The sequence below is a fragment of the Bison bison genome, unplaced genomic scaffold (genome assembly GCF_000754665.1).
Source record: "Bison bison bison isolate TAMUID 2011002044 unplaced genomic scaffold, Bison_UMD1.0 scf7180017864037, whole genome shotgun sequence".
NCBI classification, from domain to species: domain Eukaryota; kingdom Metazoa; phylum Chordata; class Mammalia; order Artiodactyla; family Bovidae; genus Bison; species Bison bison.
Window position 1 is genome coordinate 12,940,743 of NW_011494609.1, and position 15,037 is coordinate 12,955,779.

General features: G+C 38.2%; 1 protein-coding gene across 1 annotated transcript in view; it reads right to left on the reverse strand.

Annotated features, from left to right (window-relative positions):
• MRPL3 (mitochondrial ribosomal protein L3) overlaps positions 1-15,037 on the reverse strand; it is a 57,227-nt gene that overhangs the window by 2,660 nt on the left and 39,530 nt on the right. The window contains exons 7-9 of the mRNA XM_010834974.1: positions 14,664-14,772; positions 12,592-12,669; positions 10,316-10,393 (exon numbers count right to left, since the gene is read on the reverse strand). Coding sequence (XP_010833276.1) covers positions 10,316-10,393; positions 12,592-12,669; positions 14,664-14,772 — 265 coding nt within the window. The remainder of the gene's footprint in view (positions 1-10,315; positions 10,394-12,591; positions 12,670-14,663; positions 14,773-15,037) is intronic.

Below are 15,037 nucleotides of genomic sequence, written 5' to 3' on the forward strand. Positions count from 1 at the left end.
ACCTTTTTTTTTTTTTTTTCATATGCCTTTTAGCTATCTGTATGTCTTCTTTGGAGAAATGCCTGCTTAGATCTTTTGCCTGTTATTTGATTGGGTTGTTTGTTTTTTTGAAGTTGAGCTGTATGAGCTGTTTATATATTTTGGAAATTAATCTCTGTTGGTAGCATCATTTGCAAATATTTTCTCCCATTCTCCAGGTTGTTTTTCCACTTTGTTTATGGTTTCCTTTGTTGTGAAAAGCTTTTAAGTTTCATTAGGTTCCATTTGTTAATTTTTGTGTTTCCATTACTCTATGCGATGGATCAAAAAAGATATTGCTGTGATTTATGTCAGAGTGTTCTGCCCGTCTTCCTGTAGAAGTTTACAGCATCCCACATTATTTTTAGATCTTTAATCCAATTCATTTCTGTAAATGGTGTTAGAGAATGTTCTGATCTTGTACATGCAGTTGTCCAATTTTACCAGCACTACTTATTGAAAAGACTATCTTTCTCCACTGTATATCATTGCCTTTTTTATGTAGGTTAGCTGACCATAGGTGTGTGGCTTTATTTTGGGGCTTTCCATTCTATTCCATTGATTTATATGTCTGTCTGTGTGCCAGTACCAAACTGTTTGGATTACTGTAACTTTGTAGTATAAAGTCAGGGAACCTGATTCCTTCAGCTCTGCACTTCTTTCTCAAGATTGAATTTGCCTATCCTGGATTTTGTGTTTCCATACAAAATTTAAAATTTCTTATCTAGTTCTATGCAAAATGTCATTGTAAATTTCATAGTGAATACACTGAGTTTATAGATTGCCTTGGACAGTATGATCATTTTAATAATGTTGATACCTCCAATCCAAGAACACGGTATATCTTTTCATCTGTTTGTGTCTTCAATTTTCTTCATCAGTATCTCAGTTTTCTGATTATAGGTATTTTGCCTCCTTTAGTAGATTTGTTCCTAAATATTTTATTCTTTTTGATGTGATGGTAAATGGGATTATTTCCATAATTTTATCATCTGATTTTTATTGTTAGTGTAAAGAAGTACAACAGACTTCTGTGTATTAATTTTGTATCCTGCAATTTTAGTAAATTCATTGATGAGATCTAGTAGTTTTCTGATAGCATCTTCAGGATTTTCTATGTACAGTCTCATTTCATCTGCAAACAGTGATAATTTTACTACTTCTTTTGCAGTCTGGATTGTTTTTCTTCTGATTCCTGTGGCCAGAAGTTCCAAAACTATGTTGAATAGAAGTGGCAAGAGTGGGTATTTGTCTTCTGCCTGATCTTAGAGGAAACGCTTTTAGCTTTTTGCTGTTGATTATGATGCTAGCTGTGGGTTTGTCATATATGGCCTTTATTATGTTGAGGCAGGTACCCTCAATGGCTGCTTTCTGGAGAGTTTTACCGTAAATGGATGTTGAATTTTATCAAAAGCTTTTCCTGCATGTATTGAGATGACCATATTGTTTCTATTCTTCAACTTGTTAATGTGCTGTATAATATTAATTGACTTGCAGATACTGAAAAATCATTACATCCTTGGGATAAATCCCAATTGATTGTAATGTATGATCCTTTTAATGTATTTTTGGATTCAGCTGGCTAGATTTTTTTTATTTTATTTTATTGGGGAGTTTTGCATCTATGATCATCAATGATGTTGGCCTGTAATTTTCTTTTTTTGTAATTATCTTTGATTTTGGTATCTGGGTGATGGTGCATGTGTGCTAAGTTGCTTCACTCGTGTCTGACTCTGTGTGACCCTATGGACTTGTAGCCTGCCAGGCTCCTCTGTCTATGGAATTCTCCAGTCAAGAATACTGGAGTGGGTTGCCATGCCCTTCTCCAGGGGATCTTCCCAACCCAGGGACTGAACCTGAGTCTCACGTCTCCTGCATTGGCAGGTGGGTTCTCTACTGCTAGCACCACCTGGGAAACCCAGGGTGATGGTAGCTTCACAGAATGAGTTCAGAAGTGCTCATTCCTCTGTTATTTTCTGAAACTGCTTCAGAAGGATAGGTGTTAACTCTTCTTTAAATGTTTGATACAATTTTTCTGTGACGTTATCTGGTCCTGGACTTTTGTCTGTTAAGTTTTTAAATTACTGCTTCAATTTCAGTACTGGTAATTGGTCTGTTCGTATTTTCTGTTTCTTCCTTGCTTAGTCTTGGGAGACTGCATCTTCTTAAGAATTTGTCCATTTCTTCCAGGTTGTCCATTTTATGGTTATATACTTGCTTGTGGTGGTGGTTTAGTCGCTAAGTCGTGTCCAATTCTTGCGACCCCATGGACGCACACCAGGCTCCCCGTCCATGGGATTCTCCAGGCCAGAATACTCGAGTGGGTTGCCATTTCCTTCTGTAATACTTGCTTGTAGCAGCCTCTTATGATCTTTTGTATTTCTGTGGTATAGGCTTTAACTTCTGCTTTTTCATTTCTGATTTGGGTCCTCTCCTTTTTTTCCCCATAATGAATCTAGCTAAAAGTTTATCAACTTTGTTTATCTTTTTAAAGAATCAGCTTTTAGTTTCATTGATCTTTTCTACATTTTTTTTTTTTTTAGTGTCTATTTATTTCTGCTCTGATCTTCATGATTTCTTATTTTCTACTAACTGTGGATTTCAATCGTTTTTCTTTCTCTAGTTGCTTTAGGTATAAAGCTATGTTGATATTTTCTTATTTCCTAAGGCAAGTTTGTACTGCTACAGACTTCCTTCTTAGAACTGCTTTTGTTCGATATGTTTTCAGTCATCATGATTTCATTTTCATTTTTCTCTAGGTATTTTTTTATTTCTTCAGTGATCCATTGGTTGTTTAGTAGCATATTGTTTAGCATGTTATGTTTTTGATTTTTTTCTTGTGGTTGCTTTCTTTTTCACTGTCTGCACCAAACAGCTTGTGGTATATCAGTTCCAGGGCCAAAGAATGAATCCACATCCTCAGCAGACAAAGTGCTGAGTTCTAACCACTGGATCACTAGAGAATTCCCTGGTTGCTTTCTAATCTCATAGCACTGTGATCAGAAAAGATGCCTGATGCAATTTCAGTTTTCTTAAATTTACCAAGGCTTGCTTTGTGACCCAACATACGACCAAACCTGAAGAATGGTACATGTGCCCTTGAAACGTATATTTCCATCTGGTCTAATGTGTCATTTAAGGCCTGTGTTTCCTTAGTGATTTTTCTGTCTGGATGATCTGTCCATTGATGTAAGAGGGCATTTAAGTTCCCCACTAGTATTACTGTCAATTTCCACTTTTATGTCTATTAATATCTGTCTTACTTGTTGCGGTGCTCCTATGTTGGGTGTGTATACACTCACAATTGTTACATCTTCTTTCCTTGATCATTATGTAATTTCCTTGTCTCTTTCAACATTTCTTTATTTTTAAAAGTGGTGTGATATGAATATTGCTACTCCAGCTTTCCTTTTAATTCCATTTGCATGGAATGCCTTTTTCCATCCTACTGCTTTCAGTTTGCATGTCTCTAGAACTGAAGTGGGTCTCCTCTAGACAACACATATACAAGTTTAGTTTCTGTATTCATTTAGCCAGTCTATGCCTTCTGATTGGGGCAATTAATCCCCTTCAGTTCAATTCAGTCACTTAGTTGTGTCCAACTCTTTGCGACCCCATGGACTGCAGCACGCCAGGCATCCCTGTCCATCACCAACTCCCGGGGCTTACTCAAACTCATGTCCATTGAGTCGGTGATATCATCCAACCATTTCATCCTGTGTCATCCCCTTCTCCTCCCACCTTCAATCTTTCCCAGCATCAGGGTCTCTTCGCATCAGGTGACTAAAGTATTGGAGTTTCAGCTTTTAGCATCAGTCTTTCCAATGAATATTCAGGACTGATTTCCTTTAGGATGGACTGGGTGGATCTCCCAGAAGTCCAAGGGACTCTCAAGAGTCTTCTCCAACACCACAGTTCAAAAGCATCAATTCTTCGGCACTCAGCTTTCTTTATGGTCCAATTCTCACATCCATACATGACTATTGGAAAAACCATAGCTTTGACTAGACAGACCTTTCTTGGCAAAGTAATGTCTCTGCCTTTTAATATGTTGTAGGTTGGTCATAGCTTTTCTTCCAAGGAGCAAGTGTCTTTTAATTTCATGGCTGCAGTCACTATCTGCAGTGATTTTGAAGCCCCCCAAAATAAAGTCTGTCACTGTTTCCCTTGGTTCCCCATCTATTTGCCATGAAGTGATGGGACCAGATGCCACGATCTTAGTTTTCTGAATGTTGAGTTTTAAGCCAACTTTTTCACTCTCCTCTTTCACTTTCATCAAGAAGCTCTTTAGTTCTTCACTTTTTGCTGTAAGTGTGGTGTCATCTGCATATCTGAGGTTATTGATATTTCTCCCAGCAATCCTGATTCCAGCTTGTGCTTCATCCAGTCCAGCATTTCTCATGATGTACTCTTGCATTTAAGGTAATTATCAATATATGTTCTTATTGTCATTTTGTTAACTGTTGTGGACTTCTGTAGGTCTCCCCCACACCACTTTCTTTTGTTCTCTGATCTTATGATTTGATGATTACCTTTAGTGTTATGTTTGGGTTCCTTTTACTTTTGTGTATGTGTTAGTCACTTAGCTGTGTCCAACTCTTTTGCAACTCCATGGACTGTAGCCTGCCAGGCTCCTCTGTCCATGGAATTGTCCAGGCAAGAATACTGGAGTGGGTTGCCATTTCCTCCTCCAGGGGATTTTCCTGATGCAGAGATTGAACCCAGGTCTCCTGCATTGCAGGCAGATTCTTACCATCTGAACTATGGAGAAGTCCTACAGCTCAGATGGTAAAGCTATCTGTGTATATATATATTATATATTTTTGGTTTGTGATTGCCATGAGGTTTTGATACATCAGCTATATACACAGGATTAAGTTGCTGATTTTGTCATTTCAATTGCATTTTATATACCCCACATTAGTACCCTTCTCCCGTGATTACTGTTTTTTGATTTCATATTTTACATCTAATTGTTTTATGTATACCTTAACTGTGTATTGTGGATACAGATGATTTTACTACTTTTGTCTTTTAACCTCCCAACTAGTACGCATGGATGATTTCCTACCTTTATTGTATGTCTGCTCACTGTTTATCAGTGAGCTCTTCCATTTCATAGTTTTCTTGTTTCTAATTGTGGCCTTTTCTTTTCTGCTTAGAGAACTTCCTTTAGTATCTGCTATAAAGCTGGTTTGGTGATGTTGAAATCTTTATCTTTTGCTTGTCTGTAAAGCTTCTGAGTTCTCCATCAAATCTGAATGAGAGTCTTGCTGGGTATCCTTGTTCATAGATTTTTTCATCACTTTAAATGTATCATGCCATTCTTTTCTGGCCTGCAGAATTTCTGTTCAAAAATCAGCAGACAGTCTTATGGGAGTTCACGTGTATATAGTTTTTCCCTAGTAGCTGTTAATATTTTCTATATCTTTAATTATTGTCAATTTGATTCTTATGTGTCCTGGTGTGTCCCTCTTTGGGTTAGTCCTATATGAGACTTTCTTCACTTCCTGCTGCTACTGCTGCTGCTAAGTCGCTTCAGTCGTGTCAGAGTCTGTGCGACCCCAGAGACAGCAGCCCACCACGCTCCCCCATCCCCGGGATTCTCCAAGCAAGAACACTGGAGTGGGTTGCCGTTTCCTTCTCCAATGCATGAAAGTGAAAAGTGAAAGTGAAGTTGCTCAGTCGTGTCCGACTCCTAGCGACCCCATGGACTGCAGCTTACCAGGCTCCTCTGTCCATGGGTTTTGCCAGGCAGGAGTACTGGAGTGGGTTGCCATTGCCTTCTTCACTTCCTGGACTTGGGTAATTGTTTCCTTTCCCAAGTTACGGAAAATTTCAGCTATTACCTCTTCAAATATTTTCTCATGCCCTTTCTCTCTTCTATGATCCCTATAATAAGAATGTTAGTGTTTCTGATGTTAGCCCAAAGGTCTCTTCAATTGTCCTCATTATTCATCTCTGTTTGCTTATTTTCTGGCTGTTAAAAACTTCTAACTACTTGCTCTGCATATCCATTCTTTTTCTAAGTTCTTGGATAATCTTTTAATCGTTACTTCGAACTCCTTGAATACAATGCCTAAACTTCATTTCACTTAGTTATTCTTCTGGGGTTTTATCTTGTTCCTCCATCTGAAACATACTCCTCTGTTGCCTCATTCTGTCTAAATTTCTACTTGTATTTCTTTGTGTGTGGTACGTTAGTTAGGTTTCTCAATCTTGGAGAAGTGGCCCTCTATATGGGATGTCCTGTGTATCCCAGCAGTACACTCCTAGCTCATCATCAAAGGCTCAGGAACCAGTTGCCCCCAGCGGACGATCTGATCTGTTTGCAGACTCAGTTCCACAGGCTGTGTGATTTAGTTTTCTTGTTTCTGGTATCTGTCCCCTGCTGGATGGGGCTGCTCTATAAGCTTGTGCAGGCTTCTTGAAGGGAGAGCGGTTGGTGACTGCTCACTGATAGGTAGAACTGGTTCTTGGCCCTCTGGTGGGTAGGCTTGTATCAAGAGGTATGTCCAAAGGTGGCTATGGGCTCAGGAAGTCTTTAGGCAGCCTGTCTGTTGATGGATGCTGCTGTGTCTTTGCCCACTTGGTTGCTTGGCCTCCAGGTGTCCTAGCACTGGAGCCTACAAGCTGTTGGGTGGGGCCAGGTCTTTGTACCAATGACCCAAGCAAGACATCAGCCTCCAATGATAGTTCATGATAAATACTCCCTAATATATCTGCCACGGGTTTTTACATCCCCATGTTGAACCCAGCTGCTTGACAACTTCTAGGAAATCCTCCAAGACCACAAGGTAGGTCTGACCCAGGCTCCTATGAAATGACTGCTTTTGCCATGGTTTCAGGTGCACATGAGATTTTGCATGTTCTCTTCAAGAGTAAGGTCTCTGCTTCCCCCAGTCCTGTGGAGCTCCTGCTATCAAGCTCTGCTGGCCTTCAAAGCCAAATGCTCTGGGAGCTCCTTTCTGATGTCAGGCCTGGGGAGGTTCAGAACTCACTCCTGTGGGAGAACTTCTGTGATATACTCATTCTCCAGGTTGTGGGTAGCCAGGTGGTAGAGGATTTGATTATATCACAAGTGCACACTCTACCATCTCATTGTAGTTTCTTCTTTATACCATTGGATGTAGAGTATCTTTTTTGGGAGGTTCCAGTCTTTTTTTTTTTTTTAAATTGATGGTTGGTCAGCAGTTAGTTGTGATTTTGGTATGCTCATAAGAGGTGAACTCAAGGTCCCTCTACTCCACTATCTTTTGCCAAAGTTGCTGGTACATGTTTTTGTGTACTGAATCTTACCACTGGCTTTATTATTTCCCTGCCTTCAGGACTCTCTCTTTCATTCTTTTATATTTACGTATATTGGCAAACCAGTTCAAATCCTTTTTAGGAAAGCTGGAGGTAGAACACACACACGAAACAGGCAAAACTGAAAATAAACTCACATTATAAATCAGGATATAGGGACAAGTACACATGCATAGTAAGTACATTATGTTGTAGAAAACAGTTCTTTAGGCTCTCTTAATACATTTAGTGAATTCCAACAACAAAAAGCTTACATTGATTAAACAGGTTTTATTATCCCTAAGACACTTACTAACTTTAGAATGAAAAAAAAAAAAAGTTATTGGCAGCCTAGTACTCTGTATTCTGATGGAGCCAAAAGCTCCCGTGGAGTGAGTGAATTGATGCGGCTGCCTGTCCAGCAAGAAGAGCCTAGACCCCCAAGGACAAGGGCCTTATTCACCTGCTATGGAATCACTGGGAAGAATGGACAAAGTGGGGTGAATAGTTTCAGAAGATTTACCAAACTTCTGACATTTAAAGCACAAACCCACAAAACACTCCCCTAAACCCACACTTTAATATAAAGACAGTTAAAGGATAGTATATTTCAAAGACTTTTTTCAAGATGAGTTCTTTTATCAAAATCTGTTTGTTGGAAATATATTTACTAGTGTGTTAACACTTCAAAGTGGCCAGACATTTCTCTGATGGTACAGTTTCTCAAAATGTATTTGGATTCCTCTTTTGGAATTGCCCTCAGTGTACTTTCTGAACATCTTCAGTGATAGCAAGCCACCAGTCATTAAGTGGATTGAGTTTTTGGAAGCAATCTTTGTTGAAGTGGATGGAAAATCTAAATAGTAAGTGTTGTTGATTGTAAACTGTTTATAACAACCAGATCTGAACCCTGTACATATGGTATTTCAAGGTAGTCGACCTATTCATCCCTGTTGGTGTCAAGGACAACAGTGAGGTAAACCTGAGCAGTTCTTAGCTGGAAACTAGCCTAGAACTGTATACAGCAAATGGAGAGAAAAGGAGGATTTGGCAATGTTTAAAATGTCATCTGCTATCTAGTATAATTTATTATGAAAAATGGTCATTTTCCTTTTTTTCTCTTTTATTAGGTTGTGATTTAAAATGATGTAACAAAATCTGGAGAAAGGAATGCATTGAATTCTGAGGCCAAAATGTTAGGAGAAGCGCAGTGATAATCTGCTGGCTTCCAGTACCAGTATGACTTGGGTGACCTGGAGCTTGGAAACACCTAAACCTAAAAACCTGAAAACCAAAACCAAAACAAAACAAAAAACAAAAACCTGCCCAAATCTTGCAATAATTAATCAAATGTATTTTTTTCCCTTAAAAAAAATGTGAGAATTCAATCAAAGAAGTGAAGAGTTCCAGAAAAGTGAAAGTGTTAGTCACTTAGTCATGCCCAACTCTTTGTGACCGTATGGACTGCAGCCTACCAGGCTCCTCCGTCCATGGGATTCTCTAGGCAAGAATTCTGGAGTGGGTTACCATGCCCTCCTCCAGGGATCTTTCCAACCCAGGGATCGAACCCAGGGCGCCTGCATTGCAGGTGGATTCTTTACCATCTGAGCCACCAGGTAAGTCAGAAAGTGAATTTTAATTACTGTAAGACTGATGGTGACTGAAGCCATGAAATTAAAAGACGCTTACTCCTTGGAAGAAAAGTTATAACCAACCTAGACAGCATATTCAAAAGCAGAGACATTACTTTGCCAACAAAGGTCCGTCTACTCAAGGCTATGGTTTTTCCAGTAGTCGTGTATGGATGTGAGACTTGGACTGTGAAGAAAGCTGAGAGCCAAAGAATTGATGCTTCTGAACTGTGGTGTTGGAGAAGACTCTTGAGAGTCCCTTGGACTGCAAGGAGATCCAACCGGTCCATTCTGAAGGAGATCAGCCCTGGGATTTCTTTGGAAGGAATGATGCTAAAGCTGAAACTCCAGTACTTTGGCCATCTCATGTGAAGAGTTGACTCATTGGAAAAGTCTGATGGTGGGAGGGATTGGGGGCAGGAGAAGGGGACGACAGAGGATGAGATGGCTGGATGGCATCACTGACTTGATGGACGTAAGTCTGAGTAAACTCTGGGAGTTGTTGATGGACAGGGAGGCCTGGTGTGCTGCGATTCATGGGCTCGCAAAGAGTCGGACACGACTGAGCCACTGAACTGAACTGAAGACTGAAACAAATTTGGTACCTTATGCTAGTAATGCAACCTACTTGACCTGACTGGAAAAATCTAGGATTTAAGTTTCAGCCTATTCTGTTGTTCTTGTTAGAATAATGAAGAGCCTATTTCTGGGAGCTGCTGATACACTTCTACTACAAGTTCACTTTTCAGAATGGACAATTCAAAATTCAAAAGTTATCTCTCATTTTGTATTATGTTGACTTAAATCCCAGGTTGAATATTTATTTTGTTTTTATTTGATGGGAAAAAATGTCTCTAAGAGCTTAAGAATTTTTTTCGAGTCTATCTCATACAACATGTTTTCTTATCTTCATGTTTGAACACAAAAATGCATTTTCAAGGAAAAGACAGAGCAATGCTAGTAATAATAATAAATCTCTCAAAATGTTCACTTCAAACCACCTTTCCTGTTGACTCTCATTTAACTTTCACCTCACATAATTCCAGTTCCCATGTCAAAGTACTCTTTAAAAATGAAAAAGTTTTTGGAAGGATGGAGATATATTGTTATTTTTAATAAGTAGTTTTGCTAATAAGCTTTTTGTATTTCTAAAGAGCCTCTTAGACCTACCCTTTGTGTGGGCTTATGGTTTTAGAGACATAACCTATAGGTTATTTTATGCAATTTTCTCACTCAGGTGCTCCTACATAAGTAGAAAAATTAGCAAAGAACACGTGGGGAAACAGCAACTTATTTTCAAGTCACATATGGGTGAGAAGAGAACTCATGGCACACATCCACATCTCTGAACAAGAGAAAATAAAGACCATTACACATACCTTTACTAAGCAATTTCTGTGTCCAGGTACAGAACCATTGACATAGATTATATTGTGTTTTGTGTTTATTCGCCATACCTAAAGTAGAAATAAAATCAAACTTTAAGAGTTGAAAGTAATGAGAATACACTTACATTAATACAAAAGCTGAGGCTATAAGTAGCCTGGAGTCATAATCATGTTAGCAACTCAAAATATTGGATGAGAATAAAAATTTCAAATCCTATGGATGACTTGTGTTGTAATACTACAACACATGTCTCATGTAAGTGGTAGAAAACTCTCATTTTAAGTATAAATGTGACTGAAAAATCAAGACTACTAGGATATCTCAATATTCTGCTGGCACCATTAAGAGTAACAAGTGGAAATTCAAGTTTATTTTTAGTTAATATGAGCTTGCAACTAGAAACTGGGAAGCCATCATCTCTCTGGGTCTAATTTTTTTAAAAAGTGTGCTAAGCAGATGGCCTTCAAACAGGCCTTCAAACAAATGTGGGGAAAACATTTATACAAGTGAGAATGGTCAAGAAATAGTACTGAGAAAAGGTTTGGGGGAAAATCCAGTTTCACCTACACCTCATGGGTAAATGTTAAATATTAGGGAAACTGAAATCTCTCCTGTCACACATATGCACACATGAAAAGAAAATACACACAGTAGATACAAATAGATGTCTGTGTAAAGAGAAGAGTGAAAAAGTTGACTTAAAACTCAACATTCAGAAAATGAAGATCATGGCATCTGGTCCAATCACTTTATGGTAAATAGATGGGGAAACAATGGAAATAGTGAAAGACTATTTCCCTGGGCTCCAAAATCACTGCAGATGGTGACTGCAGCCATGAAATTAAAAGATGCTTGCTCCTTGGAAGAAAAGCTATGACCAACCTAGACAGCATGTTAAAAAGCAGATTTGTCGACAAAGGTCCATTTAGTCAAAGCTACAGTTTTTCTAGTAGTTATGTATGGATCTGAGAGTTGGATTATAAAGAAAGCTGAGTGCCGAAGAATTGATGCTTCTGAACTGTGGTGTTGGAGAAGACTCTTGAGAGTCCCTTGGACTGCAAGGAGATCAAATCAGTCAATCTTACAGGTAATCAGTCCTGAATACTCATTGGAAGGACTGATGCTGAAGCTGAAACTCCAATATTTTGGCCACCTGATGTGAAGAACTGATTCATTGGAAAAGACCCTGATGCTGGGAAAGATGAAGGTGGGAAGAGAAGGGGATGACAGAGGATGAGATGGTTGGATGGCATCACCAACTCGATAGACATAAGTTTGAGTAAGCTCTGGGAGTTGGTGATGGACAGGGAAGCCTGGCATGCTGCAGTTCATGGGGTCATAAAGAGTTGGACACGACTGAGAGACTGAACTGAACTGGTACATATAAAAGTAATAGAAGAGGAAAAATAATTATATAAATTTAAAAATTTATTATTTTTAATTATATAAAATTTAAAAAACTTCTGCTGATTAAAATTTATAAATAATATATATCTAGAATAAGAATGAAAGAATGTGCACCAAAATGTTACCAATGATTATCTTCTGAGGTGGTTCTTTTGAATGGCTTATTTTCTTCATGTACTTTCTATGTGTTTCACACATATACACAGATTAGTTGTTTTAATAAAAATATAATTATATGTCACCTAATATCTACAACTCATTTTCACTTAGATATTACATATATTCCTCAAGTTCAAAGAGAGTGAATTTAACTCCCCTCTTTTAAATATATAATTATTTCACAATGGATGTATAACACAATGCTTTTTTAGTACTTTTTTTCCTATTTTGATTGTCTCTATTGTCTCCCTCTCTTCTTTTCCTCACTCACATCCACCCACACATTTGACATTTAATAAAAAATAATCTGGTATATAACCATCTACTCTGTGTTTACATGGTGTGGCAACATGTATGTAGGGAGCTTATGCTTATTATAAGAGTATTACACATAATGTTCTGAATATTTATTTTTTCACATACACCTTGTGGAAATCTTTCAAGTCAAATAATATATAATTAACTTTTTCTTTTTAATGAGTGCATTTTCCAAGGCTTGGATGTTAAATGTATACATATGATAGCAACTCCAACACATGCACACACACACACACATACACACACAGCTCATATAGCCCCACCCCTCAATAATTGTAAAACCATACACTGACACATGTTAAATACATATACTGTATTTAACATGTTGCATTTGCATTTAGGCATTAATTTATTCCTAAAAAGAGTCGCTCCAGAAACTTACTTTTAGTCCAAATGCTGTCCTATCCACATTCCCCAACTGTCCAGGCATTTTAGTTCCAGGCCAGACTCTGGCAACATCCTAAAGAAGAGAACCCAAATTAGCACTTTTCAAGTAGTGCCTCTCAATTTCCAACAGTAACAATCTAACCAAAATGCAAATAAGAAATAAGTCATAAAAATATTCCACACCCTCCCCCCATTTTGCTAGGCCCCAGTAAAAAACTGAACATGGACTTAGTCACATTTACCCCTAGAAAATTCCCTTTCTAATTAGATTAGAACAATAAAAGCACAGACGGAGAACACCTTTAGGAGAAAACTTCAGTAACAAGAGAGCAGCAAACGAGGTGTTTAGAAGGACATACAAACACATCTCAATATCTTTCAAAGAAAAAATGTGGACTGCCTGGACTGTTCTCACCAATCTTCTGTAATAACTGACTTGAACTCCATCCATCCACGGCAGCTGGAATGGTCCTACTCTCCCACCCCTGCTTCTGATGTTACTATCTTTCTGCAGAGTGACTGAAGGACAGACTCAGTTATCTCTAACAGTGAGAAACTTGGCTTCCATTATCATTATATTTATTCATCTGGTCAATCCTACAGTTCACAGAAAATTATCTCAGAATGGCTAATTAACACTACTTCAAAAAACATAATTAGAACTCAACAGTTGCACACAGAACATTTTAAGTTTAGATTCTGGGTATACAGCCAACAACTGTGTTCACAAGTTACTTGAGTTAGTCCACTCTAGACCTCCATTTTAGTGAGGGTCTGTTACTCATCTGAAATAGGTTTATTTTCTTATATTTCCTTATGGATCCCTCCACCCCTGTTTTTATTTTACTTTGAATATGTAAAACATTAACATGGTTCCAAAGTAAAAAGTGTAATAAAAAAGTGTATCTTCAGTGTCACTCCTGCCACTATTGAGCTCTTCAACGCTATTCTAACTCATCCTTAGTAGGCAATCAATCTTATTAGTTTCTGGTTTATCTTTTTCATCCTTCTTTTTGCAAAAATAAGCAGGTAACGTGTGCATTTGTTATATCCTGGAAATCACGTCATTGTTTCACAACGACCTTGCTGTTTGTTTTTCAGCTGCATAGTATTCCACTATACCTGGGAGTTCAGATGAGTTCATCCCGACTCCCAGGTATGGACATTTATGGCTATAAATAACAAATAATGTTACAATGACTAATTTTGTACAAATGCATCTTTATATTTTGGGGAGAATATCTTTAGGGTAAACTCTGAGAAGTAGGATTGCTGTGTCAAAAGCAAATACGTGGGTAGTTTGTTAGATATCACCACATTTCCCCCCATAAAGAATACAATCTTTTATATTTCCATTAGCAATGGATGAGAGAACATCCTTGCCAAGAGAGTGGAAAAAATTAAACAGCTTGACAGCACAATCTGCTAGGTGAGAAATTAACTCAAGAGTGTTTTTCAACTGTATCTCTCTTATAAGAAGTAGAATACATTATCAAGCTTTAGAATTAACCTTGCATCCTCTGATGCTCCAAAGAGTAACATTCCCCTAGGTTCTTCAGGCTATACCTTTGGGAGAGGTGTTCACTAGGGCTGAATTAGTAGTAGAAAACTCCTTCTCTCCTTCCTATGCCCCTATTGTCTATTTCTCATTTCTTTCTCTACTACTTTCCCCTTTATCATTATATTGTCCTTGACAACTTTTACCAATGGTCTCTTTTAAGGCAGAAACAAATCTGTTAAGGAACCAGTGAAGCCAGATGGAAGGGCACTCTGATCCCTGATCACTTTAGTGGACTTTAGAGTTTAGCATGGGAGGCAGAGATGGGAAAGAAAGTAGGCAGACAGTACTGAGAACATTGGCTGTAAGTACACAGGATATAACCAGATAATTCACGTCTGGCTTTGGAAAGTAAAAAAGGCCAGAACCCATAGAAGTGTGACTTTTACTAGCACCCAACTGAAATAAGATTCAAATTATGTGACCTGATCCTAAAGACAGACCAAAGCACCATATGCACAAAAGCTGAATCTTCACCACTAAAAAGAGGATCGCTAACTTATACTTACACCAGTTGAAATAGCTCCAGGCCTCCTGTGGGTTTTTGTTTGACCATGAGTAGCCGGCTGGCCTTTAAATCCCCATCTTTTCATGACACCTTGAAAACCTTTACCAATACTGAGCAAGATAAATCGGTTACAATTTACATAATGAAGAGAGGTAAAATATCCCCAACTGCATACTTTGATAGTATTTTAGAGTTTCAGCGAAGTTCCTTATCTAAATAACTAGAAAAGGCCATATAAGTAAAACTGCAAATGAACATGCCTTTATCTTTCTCCTGATTGCACCACTTCCTGGAGTCTCATTCTATATAAAGATCGTAAGACAACAGCAAGTTAAGCAGAAGTTCTATCATCCTAATCCTATGTAACGACACAGT